Source organism: Aquarana catesbeiana, linkage group LG06 (assembly GCF_042186555.1).
Source record: "Aquarana catesbeiana isolate 2022-GZ linkage group LG06, ASM4218655v1, whole genome shotgun sequence".
NCBI lineage: Eukaryota > Metazoa > Chordata > Amphibia > Anura > Ranidae > Aquarana > Aquarana catesbeiana.
In genome coordinates, this window is record NC_133329.1 from 385,824,780 (window position 1) to 385,841,827 (window position 17,048).

Below are 17,048 nucleotides of genomic sequence, written 5' to 3' on the forward strand. Positions count from 1 at the left end.
TATAGCGTCTACAAACTAGGGTACATTTTCTGGAATTTACACAGCTTTTATTTTATGACTGCCTATGTCATTTCTTGAGGTGCTAAAATGGCAGGGCAGTACAAAACCCCCCCAAATGACCCCATTTTGGAAAGTAGACACCCCAAGGAAATTGCTGATAGGCATGTTGAACCCATTGAATATTTATTTTTTTTGTCCCAAGTGATTGAATAATGACAAAAAAAAAAAAAAAAAAAATATTTACAAAAAGTTGTCACTAAATGATATATTGCTCACACAGGCCATGGGCCTATGTGGAATTGCACCCCAAAATATATTCAGCTACTTCTCCTGAGTACGGGGATACCACATGTGTGGGACTTTTTGGGAGCCTAGCCGCGTATGGGACCCCGAAAACCAATCACCGCCTTCAGGATTTCTAAGGGTGTAACTTTTTGATTTCACTCTTCACTGCCTATCACAGTTTCGGAGGCCATGGAATGCCCAGGTGGCACAACCCCCCCCCAAATGACCCCATTTTGGAAAGTAGACACCCCAAGCTATTTGCTGAGAGGCATATTGAGTCCATGGAATATTTTATATTTTGACACAAGTTGCGGGAAAGTGACACTTTTTTTTTTTTTTTTTTTTTTTTTGCACAAAGTTGTCACTAAATGATATATTGCTCACACAGGCCATGGGCATATGTGGAATTGCACCCCAAAATACATTTAGCTGCTTCTCCTGAGTATGGGGATACCACATGTGTGGGACTTTTTGGGAGCCTAGCCGCGTACGGGGCCCCGAAAACCAATCACCGCCTTCAGCGTTTTTAAGGGCGTGAATTTTTGATTTCACTCTTCACTGCCTATCACAGTTTCGGAGGCCATGGAATGCCCAGGTGGCACAAAACCCCCCCAAATGACCCCATTTTGGAAAGTAGACACCCCAAGCTATTTGCTGAGAGGCATGGTGAGTATTTTGCAGCTCTCATTTGTTTTTGAAAATGAAGAAAGACAAGAAAAAACTTTTTTTTTTTTTCTTTTTTCAAATTTCAAAACTTTGTGACAAAAAGTGAGGTCTGCAAAATACTCACTATACCTCTCAGCAAATAGCTTGGGGTGTCTACTTTCCAAAATGGGGTCATTTGGGGGGGTTTTGTGCCACCTGGGCATTCCATGGCCTCCGAAACTGTGATAGGCAGTGAAGAGTGAAATCAAAAATTCACGCCCCTTAGAAAGCCTGAAGGCGGTGCTTGGTTTTCGGGGTCCCGTACACGGCTAGGCTCCCAAAAAGTCTCACACATATGGTATCCCCGTACTCAGGAGAAGCAGCAGAATGTATTTTGGGGTGTAATTTCACATATTCCCATGGCATGTTTGAGCAATATATCATTTAGTGACAACTTTGTGCAAAAAAAAAAAAAAAAAAAAAAAATTTGTCTCTTTCCCGCAACTTGTGTCGCAATATAAAATATTCCATGGACTCGACATGCCTCTCAGCAAATAGCTTGGGGTGTCTACTTTCCAAAATGGGGTCATTTGGGGGGGTTTTGAACTGTCCTGGCATTTTATGCACAACATTTAGAAGCTTATGTCACACATCACCCACTCTTCTAACCACTTGAAGACAAAGCCCTTTCTGACACTTATTTTTTACATGAAAAAGTTTTTTTTTTTTTTTGCAAGAAAATTACTTTGAACCCCCAAACATTATATATTTTTTTAAAGCAAATGCCCTACAGATTAAAATGGTGGGTGTTTCATTTTTTTTTTTCACACAGTATTTGCGCAGCGATTTTTCAAACGCATTTTTTGGGGAAAAAACACACTTTTTTAAATTTTAATGCACTAAAACACACTATATTGCCCAAATGTTTGATGAAATAAAAAAGATGATCTTAGACCGAGTACATGGATACCAAACATGACATGCTTTACAATTGCGCACAAACGTGCAGTGGCAACAAAATAAATACATTTTTAAAAGCCTTTAAAAGCCTTTACAGGTTACCACTTTAGATCTACAGAGGAGGTCTACTGCAAAAATTACTGCCCTCGATCTGACCTTCGCGGCGATACCTCACATGCATGGTGCAATTGCTGTTTACGTTTGACGACAGACCGCCGCTTGCGTTCGCCTTAGCGCAAGAGCAGGGGGCGACAGGGGTGCTTTTTTTTTTTTTTTTTTTTTCTTTATTATTTTTTTGCTTTTTTATCTTATTTTTAAACTGTTCCTTTCATTTTTTTTTTTTTTTAAATCATTTTTATTGTTATCTCGGGGAATGTAAATATCCCCTATGATAGCAATAGGTAGTGACAGGTACTCTTTTTTGAAAAAATTGGGGTCTATTAGACCCTAGATCTCTCCTCTGCCCTCAAAGCATCTGATGACACCAAGATCGGTGTGATAAAATGCTTCCCCAATTTCCCAATGGCGCTATTTACATCCGGCGAAATCTAAGTCATAAAATGCTCGTAGCTTCCGGTTTCTTAGGCCATAGAGATGTTTGGAGCCACTCTTGTCTCTGATCAGCTCTATGGTCAGCTGGCTGAATCACCGGCTGCATTCTCAGGTTCCCTGTTGAGACAGGAGAGCCAGAGAAAAACACGGAAGACGGTGGGGGGGGGGGGGGGGGGGGCATTCCCTCCCACGGCTTGTAAAGGCAGTCTAGAGGCTAATTAGCCGCTAGGATTGCTTTTACATGAAAGCCGACCGCTGGCTGAAAAGAATGATACCAAGATGATACCTAAACCTGCAGGCATCATTCTGGTATAACCACTCAAAGTTGTGAATGGCGTACCTGAAGACAAAAAAATGGTTAACAATAAAGCACAGTAAACAATAAAGTATAAATAATTACATACCTGAAAAACAAACATGATAAAACATAATAACAATAACAATAACAATAACAATAAAACACTGCAGAATAGAATACAGTAAAAAAAGAGCAGAACAATAGAGAGAGAGAATAGAGAGAGAGAACAATAAAACGACAACTATTTTTTTTTATTTTATATATATTTTTTTTTTTTTTACACTTTTTTTGTAACTAACTTTTATAACTGTAACCGGTTCCAGGTTCGGGTCTCTCAAAATGCGATGGCATCTTGGGAGACCCTGTGAAAGTGTGCCTAGTCTGTGCAATGCTGTACCCTACGCTAATACTCAACTAGTGTATGGTAGCGTTCAAAACATTCACCAATGCAAAGACCAGGATTGTCAGGACAGGAGGGACAATAATAGCGGGTGTCACGCCTATATCCGCGCTTGCTGCAGACACAACATCTTTTTGGGGGGGGTTCGTTGGGTAGGGGTACTCGGGAGCACATAAAAATGCCTCTCATGCAGCCGACTGCATTTCGTTGGGGGATGTGAATGGGGGAAGTACGGGCGCTGCAGAAGTGGTGGGTTCCCAATTAGGATTGGCGAATGCAGCAGGAAGGGCACTATGGGCACGACGGGCCTGTGTTTGTCTTTTTGGTGGCAGCGGGACACTACTTGTGCTTGCCACCTCACCAGCTTGAACTGCACTTATGGGACTCGCCACGTCACCAAGTGTTACTGCAGTGCTGGTTTGACTACGACCGGGGTGTACTAGGCCACTGGTGCTTGCCAGTTCAATAAAAAGCTTCCAAAAAAACTGTTAGCGATCGCAGGGATCAGGCCTGACTCTGCGAACGCTGCAGTTATGCGTTTAGTGTTTTGTAAGTGACAGTGATCGATCAATACTGCACTTGGGTGGGCTGGACTGGGCCGGGCGGAGGGGCAAAACGCAGGTGCTAGCAGGTATCTGGGCTGATCCCGCTAACACTGCGTTTTTGGGAACCCTAAACTGCTGGGGACGCTAGTATAGATCTGATCAGATATTGATCCGTTCAGATACTATACCACTAAAGGAGGCGTATGCTGCGTGCGTGGGTGTTAGTGGTACTGGCGCTAACCTGACGCTGCCTGGGGCCGGTGCTTGCTAGTTCACCAAAATGCTACCAAAAAAACTGTTAGCGATCGCAGGGATCAGGCCTGACTCTGCGAACGCTGCAGTTATGCTTTTAGTGCCTTGTAAGTGTCAGTGATCGATCGATACTGCACTTGGGTGGGCTGGGCTGGGCCGGGCGGAGGGGCACAACGCAGGTGCTAGCAGGTATCTGGGCTGATCCCGCTAACACTGCGTTTTTGGGAACCCTAAACTGCTGGGGACGCTAGTATAGATCTGATCGGATCAGATATTGATCCGATCAGATACTATACCACTAAGGGAGGTGTACGGTGCGTGCGTGGGTGTTAGCGGTACTGGCGCTAACCTGACGCTGCCTGGTGCTTGCTTGCCAGTTCACCAAAATGCTACCAAAAAAACTGTTAGCGATCGCAGGGATCAGGCCTGACTCTGCGAACGCTGCAGTTATGCGTTTAGTGTTTTGTAAGTGACAGTGATCGATCGATACTGCACTTGGGTGGGCTGGGCGGAGGGGCAAAACGCAGGTGCTAGCGGGTATCTGGGCTGATCCCGCTAACACTGTGTTTTTGGGAACCCTAAACTGCTGGGGACGCTAGTATAGATCTGATCAGATCAGATATTGATCCGATCAGATACTATACCACTAAGGGAGGCGCATGCTGCGTGCGTGGGTGTTAGCGGTACTGGCGCTAATCTGACGCTGCCTGGGGCGACGCATATCACCGCCGGGCGATCAGGGGGCTAAACCTTTATTAGGTAATAAACGGCGGGTGCCCTGACACTATAAAAAATAAACGAACTAACCTGCGTCACCCGTAACGGTTATACGGTGATCAGTGGTGAAAGGGTTAACTAGGGGGCAATCAAGGGGTTAAAACATTTATTAGGTAGTATATGGGGGTCCCTGTCACTATAAAACGCTGACGGCGAACCTAAATATTTACCTCACTAACTAGCGTCACCAGCGACACTAATACAGCGATCAGAAAAATGATCGCTTAGCAACACTGGTGACGGGGGGTGATCAAGGGGTTAAAACTTTATTAGGGGGGGTTAGGGGGGTATCCTAGACCTACAGGGGGGTAATACTAACTGTCCCAACACTGTAACTGTCACAAACTGACACTATGCAGTAATCAGAAAAAAAAAAAAAAAAAAAAAAAAAAAAACCTGCTGGTGTCAGTTTGTGACAGGGGGGGGGGGGGGTGATTGGGGGGGGGATCGGGGGGCGATCGGGGGGGGGATCGGGGTGTTTTGTATGCCTGGCATGTTCTACTGTGTGTGTAGTGTGTTGTGCACTCACATTGATGTCTTCTCCCCTCGGCGCTGGAACGGAAAATACCGAGCCGAGGGGAGATGACATCATTTCCTTTGCTGCTGTTTAGCATACAGCAGCAAAGGAGTGTTCCCATTGGCCGGCGGCGATCGCGAGGGGGGGGCCACGAACGGATGGCCTCCCCCTCATCTCGGATCGCCGGGGAACAGAACGGGACCGCTTCGGGCACCGGGGGGGGGTCCGATCGGACCCCCCACCCGCGAGAGGCAAATCACGTACATGTACGTGATTTTGCCTGCCCGTGCCGCCTTGCCGACGTAAATCGGCGTTAGGCGGTCCTTAAGTGGTTAAGGTGTCAGCATACCAAGACATTTTGGACAATTTCATGCTCCCAACTGTGTGGGAACAGTTTGGGGATGGCCCCTTCCTGTTCCAACATGACTGCGCACCAGTGTACAAAGCAAGGTACATAAAGTCATGCAGAGTCCTGACCTCAACCTGATATCAAACCTTTGGGATAAATTAGAGCGGAGACTGAGAGCCAGGCCTTCTCATCCAACATCAGTGCCTGACCTCACAAATGCACTTCTGGAAGAATAGCCAAACATTCCCATAGACACACTCCTAAACCTTGTGGACGGCCTTCCCAGAAGAGTTGAAGCTGTTATAGCTGCAAAGGGTGGGCCAACTCAATATTGAACCCTACGGACTAAGACGCCATTAAAGTTCATGTGTGTGTAAAGGCAGGCGTCCCAATACTTTTGACAATATAGTTTATGCGTTTCGTGGTTGGCAAGAGGTTAGAGTAAACATAACCTGAAGGAAAAATGTAGGCTTCCATTGGTGATTTGCCTTCTGCTAGATGCCAGGGCTGTCATTCTGATCCTCTGGCTTCAATACATTCTGAGACGCGGAGCTAAGAAGAAGCTGCAGCAAACCAAAGTCACACCTCATCCGAAGTCCTGAAAGGAAGGTTCTAACAAGTGGCTACAGGTAATACAGAAAGTTTCTTTACTGGGAAAATGTTCGGCAATTACTACAGCGACCTGAAAATATCCTCCGGCTGTCATTACCGATAAAAGCCGGCGTTCTGTCACCATGGAAACAGACTTGCTCTAATTGATATGGGCCTCATTGATCACGTCTCAAAAATAGGAACCGTCTCTAGTGCCTCACAGCAGGGAAACCTGCACTGTACACCGACAGCTGGAGAATGGAAGTCTTCGATCCGATAGGTAGCTGGAGGTCAATACAGACAGTTCCCATCTCAGACAGTGTGATAAGGAAGGCCCGGTATAGGCTGCTCTTCACTCTGTCTCCTCTATACAAAAAATAAAATAAAACATTTAAACCAGGACTGTCTGGGCTGTTCGCTGACACGAGTCAAGATTTCTCTTTCTGAAAATTGCAGTCCCAAATCTGACCGACAGCTGGGAGGCAATACAGAAAGTCCGTATTTTCAGACACTTTGATAAATGAACCCAACATGGACTACCATGAGAGCTCATGCCTAACCACTTACCTACCGGGAACTTTCACCCCCTTCCTGCCCAGGCCAATCCTCAGCTTTCTGTGCAGTCACACTATGAATGACAAACACCAGAGCTGCATATGATTAATCGTCAAGAATCGTTATCGCAATTTTTTTCCCTGTTGCGATCTTGACAAAAGCGTTTCGCGATTCTTTCTATGCAGATAATTCTCTCTGCTCTTCTGAAGCCACAGCCGACAAAAGAGAGGAAGAAAAAAAAAAAAAAAACGGGCAGTCTGCCAAGAATCAAAACATTCTTTAACATTGAAACTTATGGGAAACTTAAGTATAAACTTAAGCAGTGAAACTCAAGTATAAACATTGTAACAATTTGTCAATGGAGTAGACTTCTTGTGTAAACAAAGAAAGTTTAAACACTAAACCTTTTTCTGACATTTGTTGGTTTCAAGTTAAAATCTTTTTTTTTTTTTTGCTAGAAAATTACTTAGACCCCCAAACATCATTATATATATATATCTAGATATAGATATATATATATCTATCTAGATATATATATATATATCTATAGATATAGATATATATATATATATATATATATATATATATATATATATATAGATAGATAGATAGATAGATAGATAGATAGATAGATAGATAGATAGATAGATAGATAGATATAGATAGATATATGTATCTATCTATCTATCTATCTATCTATCTATCTATCTATCTATCTATCTATCTATCTATCTATATATATATATTTATTAGTAGAGACTCTAGAGAATAAAATGGTGGTTGTGGAATATATTTTATGTCACACTGTATTTGCACAGCGGTCTGATTCTCATTTTGGCCAGAATCGTGCAGCTCTAACAAACACTAAACAAAGGAAACACATAGAAAAAAAAAAAAGTTGGCGCTAGCACCAGCCTCAGTGTAGATCCACCGAACTGATGGAAACCTAAAACACAAGAGGAACTTTTCAAAGAATAACTTCAAGTAAAGGACTGTAATGAGTCCATATAGTCCATAATATAGCCTTGAACCTTGAAGGCAGCCCAGTGAAGAGAAGAGAAGCAACACTTGGGGTGGCTGAGGGAAAAAGCCCAGAGGCGCCCCTCTAAGTGCAGTATAGTATATGAGTTTTTAATGAACAGATTTTGTATAAATACAAGGGTAGAATTAAAACAGGCCTGAAGAAGGAGCGCATGCTCCGCAAACGCGTCGCCTATTGGTTCACGATAACCCGGAAGTGTCGTCACCCCCCCGGCTCCCTGTGTGCTCGAGGTCCAGGAAGCATCGGTGACCACCGGCGCAACTCGCTCTGCTTCACCAGCCAATTGCCACGGATGGGCTCCCTTCCCGGACGTTCTACCTGTCTATACTTGACATGCCTGTTTTAATTCCACTCTTGTGAGTATGTATACAAAATCTGTTCACTAACCACTAACCAGCCCCGGAAGATTTGGCTGCTGAATGACCAGGCCATTTTTTGCCATTCGGCACTGCGTCGCTTTAACTGACAATTGCGCGGTCGTGCAACGCTGTACCCAAACAAAATTGCCGTCCTTTTTTCCCCACAAATAGAGCTTTCTTTTGGTGGTATTTGATTATCTCTGCGTTTTTTATTTTTTGTGCTATAAACAAGAAAAGAGTGACAATTTTGAAAAAAAAAACCCACAATATTTTGTACTTTTTGCTATACTAAATATCCCCATTTTTTTTTTTAAAAAAAAGCTAATTTTTTCTCAGTTTAGGCTGATATGTATTCTTCAACACATTTTTGGTAAAAAAATTACAATAAACGTATACTGATTGGTTTGCACAAAAGTTATAGCGCCTACAAAATAGGGGATAGATTTATAGCATTTTTATTATTATTGTTTTTTTACTAGTAATGGGGCGATCTGCGTTTTTTATTGTAACTGCGACATTATGGCGGACACATTGGACAATTTTGACACATTTTTGGGACCAATGGCATTTATACAGCGATCAGTGCTATAAAAATGCACTGATTACTGTAAAAATGTCACTGGCAGGGAAGGGGTTAACACTAGGGGGGCGATCAAGGGGTTAACCGTGTTCCCTGGGAGGTGTTTCTAACTGTAGGGGGAGGGGACTGACTAGAGGAAGTGACGGATCGTGGTTCCTAGCTAATAGAAACACACGATCTGTCACTCCTCTCAGAACAGGACAGGGATTTGTGTTTACACCCACACTTCCGTGTTCTGTCCCTCGTGCTCGCGATTGCTTGTGGCCAGCGGTCATTGCGACCAATGGCCACGAGCATCGGCACCCCCGCTGTGCAGCGCGCGCCTGCTATCCCGTTCCTGCGAGCAAACATATAGCTACGACGGTTCATGCGATCTTGCTGACCTGCCGCAGTATAAAGACGGCTGGTCGGCAAGCGGTTAAAAACTCATTGCTATACTGCACTTAGAGTGGCGCCTCTGTGCTTTTTCCCTCACTAAACAAAGGAAAAAAGACAAAAAAAGTTTGAACAAAAAAAAACGTCTTGATTTTGGTTTTTAAAATTGTGTAAAGAAGTCATATTTCTCCTACACTAATGGGGCTGCACAGATATGTGGCACTGATTGGCAGCACTGGTGGGCACTGTAATGGCTGCCCTGATGTGGCTGTACTAATATATGGCACTGACTGGCAGCACTGATGGGGCTGCACTGATGACCAGTGCCCTGATTATCTGTGTAGATCTCCCCTGTGTGGATTGCCACTTATCCGCTCTCCTCTCCTCACTCGTTGTCAGTGTGGGGACAGGATTGCCAATCATCTGCAAATCCTGTTTACACTGTGATCAGCTGTGATTGGACACGGCTGGTCACATGGTAAAGAGCCACTGTGATTGGCTCTTTACCCTGATCTGTGATCAGCTGTGTGTGAAGGACCCAGCCATCACAGATCACTGCAGATGCGCGACACAGAGGGCGCTTGGGATGGGAGATCACGTGAGAACGTCATATGACGCCCTCCCAGCAATGTGCCAACCACGCTGTAGCCGCCATTCAGCTATAGAGCAGCCGTGAAGAGGTTGAAGTGTAACTCCTGGACTATTTCATTTTTAGGCCTCATGCACACAGGACGTTTTGCAAACTCTCCTAGAAGCCTTTCCTCCTGGCAGCAGCGTTTTGGCATAAAAAAAGCCCGACACTTGTGAAAGTATCTAAATCGGGGGTCGGCAACCGGTAGATCTCAGGACAGGTGATTGGTAGATCGCGGTCTGGGCTTGCTGACCTGCCATTCCAGAGGATCAAACAGAGTGCAATGCAGAGGGACTACTTGTAAAGTAGGAGTTGTAGTAGAGAACGAGAGCCACATAAGCCGATGCCTCCTCTGTAGTGCCGAGTCGTGTCCCATGTGGAGCGATGCCAACTGCACTTCACCTCTTATGCCAGGTAGCTGTCTCCAGAGTGGTGCCAGCAGAAGGAAATGGCTGGCATTTGTTCGTTATGTTTAAAAGTGAAAATGATAAATAAACGCTTTTAACAAAAGAAATAATGTCATTGCAAAGCGTTCCGCCCGTGATCCAGAACACCCAGGTGTGAATGGAGCCTAAAAGTATAACTAAAGGTAATGGAGAGGAATTAGAACACCTGTCTGTTTTTTTATTGCTGTCTAGGTCCCCATTAGGGAGATTCACCCCATTTATCCTGGTGACGGCTCCCACCGAAAGTGAAAGAAAAAAGCTCAAATTCTGGGTTGTCACCGGGACAGGAATAGGAGGGGAAATGGGGCCAAGCAGGGATCCCCTCACATTGGAGAGATTGTGCCTCTCATTTCCTGTTTGGATATGGGACAGGAAGTGCAGAGAAATCTTCCCAATGGACACAGATGGCAAAAAAAAAAAAAAAACTGACAGGGGTTATAGTCCTTACCTTACTTTATCCCAGTGATCCCCAACTTGCAGGCCTTTGCTTGTCTTTATCCAGCTCATGGGGCACTATTCCTCCCACTGACACAAACAATGGGGCACTATTCCTCCCACTGACACCAACAATGGGGCACTATTCCTCCCACTGACACCAACAATGGGGCACTATTCCTTCCACTGACACCAACAATGGGGCACTATTCCTCCCACTGACACCAACAATGGGGCACTATTCCTTCCACTGACACCAATGGGGCACTATTCCTTCCACTGACACCAACAATGGGGCACTATTCCTTCCACTGACACCAACAATGGGGCACTATTCCTTCCACTAACACCAACAATGGGGCACTATTCCTTCCACTGACGCCGATGATGGGGCACAATTTCTCTCATTGACACCAACGATGGGGCACGGTTTACTCCCACTGACGCCAGGACATTTTCTTCTCCCACTGGTCACAGTCCAGCCCCCCTAAATTTGGGAGGACAGTAAACTGACCCTCCGTTTAGAAAGTTTGGATCCCCCTGATTTATCCAAATCACTTGCTGCATTGTGGGTCCTGTAGCCCAGTAAAATGGTGCAGTCATTGGATAACCATGACAGCCAGACAACTAGCCTCTATCTTTATTTCAGCACCAGTTTCTTTTAAAGCTTCCTGATTGCAACATCAAAAAAAAAAAAAAAAAAATCATTAAAAATCACTTCAAGATTAAAAGCTGTTGCGTGTAAATGAAAAATGCATTTTGTAAAAAACAAAAAGAAAAAAAAAAAAAAACAACAAAAAACAAAACACATACAATATATTATTAAAACTGCATACCAAATAAACGGCCTTATAAAATATATATATATAATAATTTAGACAAGCAAATTATTTACAGAATTATCTCCAGTAAACCGGCGCTGCTAAATTTTGTCTGGGCATCTGGGGGTAAAACACATATCTGAACAAGGCCCTAGATTATCTGAATTATGGAACGTCTGCCTTTCCGTATTATGTAAAGAGACCAATCTAAAATAAAATAAAATTTTCTGTAAGCTGTCCCTATATGTTCTACTCACCAGACATTTGCTTCTCATCTTACCTGGTCTATTGGCAGCTGTGCCATCCAGGAGCTCTGGAGCAACATCTTCCTCTGGCTCCTGGGTGCGTCCCGCACACTCAGGTACAGCTCGTGCACATTTAAACAACACTGTTGGCACACGCCGTGCTCGGTTTCAAAAACCTTCGCCCTCATGTAACTTTGATTGGAGCGGATCAGGAAGTCATCGTGGCATTTTTGCGAGCAAAAGCGCGAATCCCAGACTGGAGTCCAATCTTGCGCCTGGGGGCAGGGCTCCTGGCAGTGCAGGCACAGAGGGTTCCCAGCGTCGTCCAGCACCTGCAGATAACCTTGCAGAGCTGCATTTTCCGCCCCTTTGTCTGCCTGGGCCCCGTCGACTGCGTTTTGCGTCCTAAATTTGGAAACATAGTTGGAGAGGGATGAGAAATCACGGGAGAGATGTAAACCATTCTGCTTAAATCGGCCTGCATAATAATCACTGTCTTATTACGACGTCACACTGTGAAACTAATAAGAGGCATAAAATGGTACAGGAAGCAAGATCAAGGATAAATTGTTCATTTTGCGATTTTGTGGTTCTCGCCCATCGCGCTCCTTCCATTAAAGTCTCCATCCATTTGTTTTTAACACAGTCTTACTGGGAGGCCCCCCCTCGCGCTCCCGCTTAATGTGCACATATTGCATAGTCTGTGAGCTATATTTACACTCGTAAAACAAGATCACTGATAAATTATTCATTTACACTTTGTAAACAGTGAAAGAAGAGAAGGATTGACATTAATTTTTCAAGTGTTCCTGGTATTTGTTTATTAGTTAGGGAAAATCCACTAAGCATACGAAGCCTAAAAATAGTTCATTTTCATTTAAAGGCCGACTTCATCCAATAAGGTTGCTTCAATTTGGCGAAAGGCGCCGATGCACTGCCATTACTAAATTTGTATCTGGCCCCCCCCGCTTACAAGGTCGTAACCGGATCCAACTCCCATTCCTTGAATCCCTAATTCTACAATACGGAGAATCCACTAGGACATCTACTTCGTGCTTTGAAATGACAAGAGCAGTCAGGCAAGAATTACGGTGGGGAAATTGCCAAGAGGGGTAAGAAGGCGAGATTCAGCTGGTCACTGGCTACACAACACTGCCATCTGTAAAATAACATTTCCCAGCAAGATGCTGGACACAGAGGAAACATTATTCTACACTCCCTTTAAAACCAGGAGCCCAATCATGAGATCACTATGACAGCCAATTATAGCGCTTTGCCCAGAGAGAGGCACAAGGCTCATTGGCAGCCAACTGGAGCTGGTCAAGTTAAAGTCCAAATAGTAAAAAAAAAATTTAAAAAAAAATAATGTAGGTTATTAAATGTGAAAAAAAAAATCTAAATAAAATTTTTAGCTTATTATAACAAAAATGAAGCAATGTATTTACTAAATCCGTGCACCAAAACATTTTTTGTTTATGTACTTAAAAGGTAAAAGTACGAGGATAAAGGATTGGTTTAGGGAGGTAGATAAAAACTAGGTTTATGGAAGAAGTAATACATTCGCAAAATGACTCCAACACAAGATTTGTTAGCACTTGGAAAGGTTGGTTGGAATTTAAACAATCCCTGGTATATGTGAGTTATACGGAAAGTGAGGGCAGCATTTAGAGGCCCAGCACCTGCCCACTCCCCCCCCCTCCTTTTTTTTTCTTTTGACACACAAAGAAATGCACGATTTGCACAATTTGCAGGGGAGAATATAATGGCGGTAGAGAGATGAGACTCTCTCCTCCTCATAAATAAATAAAAAGGGTAGGGGAAGGTCACAGATTCACTTATATAATAAGAAGCTTGCTAAGAGCATTCAATATGGCAAGAAGGAACTGGGGAAAATATTCATTAATATAGAATTTGGTAAGAGTAAAAAGATGTTTTTGATGTTTTGATGGTAAGGAATAATGGGTGTGGGGGGGGGGGGGGTGGGTGGTGTGGGGGGGGGGGGGGGGGGGTGGGTGGTGTGGGGGGGGGGGGGGATTGATGGTGTAATATTTTCATTTTTTTTTTTTGAGAACTTTCAAAATTTGGCCTTCAGAGAGATGTGTGCTATAGGATAGATCTATTTTTGTGTTTTTGGATTTTTTTTTGAGTTTTTCTTGAATGTTTTGTATATGTGTTTTTGTAACATATGGAAGGTTTTATATGTGTATAATAACTAATAATAAAACTAATTGAAATACAATAGGTAAAAGTAATTCAGGAAAATAAATTAGAATGATGATAAAGTTATCCATGACATATTTGCGCTTAATGTAGAACTCCAGGAATAATTTAACATGATGGACTTACTTGTGGGCCAGCTTGGTAAAAACCGATTCTACACATGCCATAACTGTACGCAGTTCACTGTGGTAGCATTCGCTATATACAATAAGTCGTTTTTTCTTCCGGAGGGGAAGGAGGTTCTTTCCTTTGCTGCTGGAAACCAAAGAGTATTGCCACTCCTTGGATCGTTGTCAGTCAATACTAGGCAGGCTCTGATTGGCCAAGGTGGAGACGTCATGACGTCATCTGCCCTTCTTTTCCGCCTCTAAAGACACTATTTTTTTTCCTCAAATGGGACTTTAAATGGCACTATGGAAGATAGCATATATGAATACCAATGTTTAAAAAATAAAAAAGGTCTATACAATATTCAACAGTTGATAAAACATATCCAATAGAAAATACGGCATTTATTTGGGTAATCAATCACTGTTCTCCAATGTGATACAAGTGTCTTCTGTCAGCTGAAGCGTTTCAGAGAGAACAAATCTCCTTCATCAGTGGTACAGACAGGATCATATTTACTTATGCATAGTCGTACACTGTTAAAATCATGCGTTGTTTCTTGATCCTTTCTGGTTACTCAGCGTAAGATGCATTAAAGGGAATTAAAGTGAAAAGGGGCCACTGGGGCCAGAAATATCAGTCCCGTAGAATTGAGGTTGTATTATTAGGAGTAGAGATCACTTCTTCGAATGTCACAAATGATATTAGCACATAGCAGGTAATCCCCTAGATGCATAAATATCGGTATCTGTTCTCAGATATAGTGTCTGGTAACACAGATCAGGAAAAGAAAGGAAGAAGAAGGAGAAGAAGTAGAAGAAGGAGAGAAGGAGAGAAGGAGAGAAGGAGAGAAAGAAAGAAAGAAAGAAAGAAAGAAAGAAAGAAAGAAAGAAAGAAAGAAAGAAAGAAAGAAAGAAAGAAAGAAAGAAAGAAAGAAAACGAAATGGTTGCACATCCAGAACTTCCGATTGCCTTTTATTTTGTTATTTTTGTTTGGTGTCTTTGGTGTTATCTTTGTGAAACAAAATAAAAGACAATTGGAAGTTCTGGATGTGCAGCCATTTCTTTCTTCTTTCCAAGTTTCCCACGGAGGCGGGCCGGGGCTAGCACCCTGCAAGATACTCCAATCAGCCTTATCTTTATACACCTGGAGCAGCAGTTCTTTTTCTTGTATACTAGGGTGATCTGTGTTACCTGCCACTAGATGGGATCTTTACTTTTAATGATACAACCTCAACCCTACGGGACTGATAATTCTGGCCACTGTGGCCCTTCTTCCCCCTTTAATGCATCTTAGTAACCGGGCAGGATCAAGAACCAATGCATGTTTTTAACCAAGTACGGCTATGATTTGTCCTCTATTGTTAAACTAAATAAATGTGAAGAGACTTGTATCACATCAGAGAACAGTGATTGATTACCCAAATACATGCCATATTTTCTAGGAATATGTTTTATCAACTTTTGAATATTGTATAAACTTTATTTTTTAACAAAGGTTTTCATATATGCTATCTTCCAAAGTGCCATTTAACGTCCCATTTGGAGGAAAAATTCTTGTGTCTTTATTAACAGATGCAGGATGTGGCACACAGAATATGATCATTACTCTTTATTCTTCTCCACCTTGGCCAATTAGAACTTGCCTAGTTCCCACTGCAGATGCAAGGCGGTTGCTGAATGGTGGAGGGACGGCAGACAGCAGTGGAAAGTCACTCCCACCCCTCCCTAGCAGCCATAGTTACGCCATGTAAGGATCAGTTTTAACTAAACTAAACTACAGGGATGCACAGATGTTGAGTGCTTCCCTGTGCAAGTGTCCCTTTGTTGTCTATTGGGACATGCAGCTTCAGGGACACATGCCACCATGTAGATGTATGCTGATGTGATTTTTAAAGGAAAGGGGGGAAAGGTTTACTTAGTAGACAATTTTTTTCAAGTTAAGGAGTCCAAACCAGAGTTTTTTCTTCACAACTATAGAAAGGAAACTAAAAATTAGAAACACTCTGCACTCAGTATGACCAAAAAATGGAATACTACAAAGCTACGGTATCTACAACATTGCTCCCGGCTACATCACCAACCTCACCTGGAGATATCACTCAAATCGACCTCTCCACTCCTCCCAAGACATCTTGCTCTCCAGCTCCCTTGTTACGTCCTCCCATGCTCACCTGCAGGACTTCTCCAGAATCTCTCCCATCTGCTTGAACTCCCTACCCTGATAGGCCTGGTTGGATCTTACCCTGTCCGTCTTTAGGCAATCCTTGAAAACGAATTTATTCAGGGAAGCCTACCCCGCCCAAAAACGGTACTTGGGCCACCTCCATCAGATCATCCTCTGCAACTATTACCTTTTGTACCACCCTCCCCCTCCTTTTAGATTGCAAGCTCCAACAAGTAGGGACCCTCATATTCCTTCTGTATTTGAATGTATTTTAATTCTACTGTCTCCTTTTATATTGTAAAGTGTTGTATAAACTGTCGGGGCTATATAAATTCTGTAGAATAGTAATAATAAATAGTGAATTAAAAAATATAACATAGTAGCATTCTAACGTCAGAATACTAGACAAAAAACTTGATACTTGTCCATAAAGACATGGATGAGCGAGTTTGGGGTGGAGGAAATTGACTGGCCTGCACAGAGTCTGGAGTTCAACCTGATAGAACACCTTTGGGATGAATTAAAGCGAAGACTGCGAGCCAGGCCTTCTCGTCCAACATCAGTGCCTGGCCTCATAAATGCACTTCTGGAAGAATGGTCAAACATTCCCATAGACACACTCCTAAACCTTGTGGACAGCCTTCCCAGAAGAGTTGAAGCTGTTATAGCTGCAAAGGGTGGGCCAACGCAATTTTGAACCCTACGGACTAAGACTGGGATCCCATTAAAGCGCATGTAAAGGTAGGTGTCCCAATACATTTGACAATATAGTATATTTGTTTATGGAATGATACAGGATAGTGCACCTTTTTTGTATCAACTATAAAAAGGGTTAAACAACAACAACAAAAAATCAGTTTCCATTTTTAATTTTTTTGTCGCCCCGGCGAGTT

The 17,048-nt window shown here is 43.1% G+C and overlaps 1 protein-coding gene across 3 annotated transcripts in view; it reads right to left on the reverse strand.

Annotated features, from left to right (window-relative positions):
* ZRANB3 (zinc finger RANBP2-type containing 3) overlaps positions 1 to 17,048 on the reverse strand; it is a 471,114-nt gene that overhangs the window by 18,217 nt on the left and 435,849 nt on the right. For 2 of the 3 annotated variants that reach the window (XM_073634288.1, XM_073634289.1), the window contains one exon: positions 11,696 to 12,065. In XM_073634288.1, coding sequence (XP_073490389.1) covers positions 11,696 to 12,065 — 370 coding nt within the window. Of the gene's footprint in view, positions 1 to 11,695; positions 12,066 to 17,048 lie in introns of those variants that run through there. The other variant, XM_073634290.1, reaches the window with a different exon arrangement.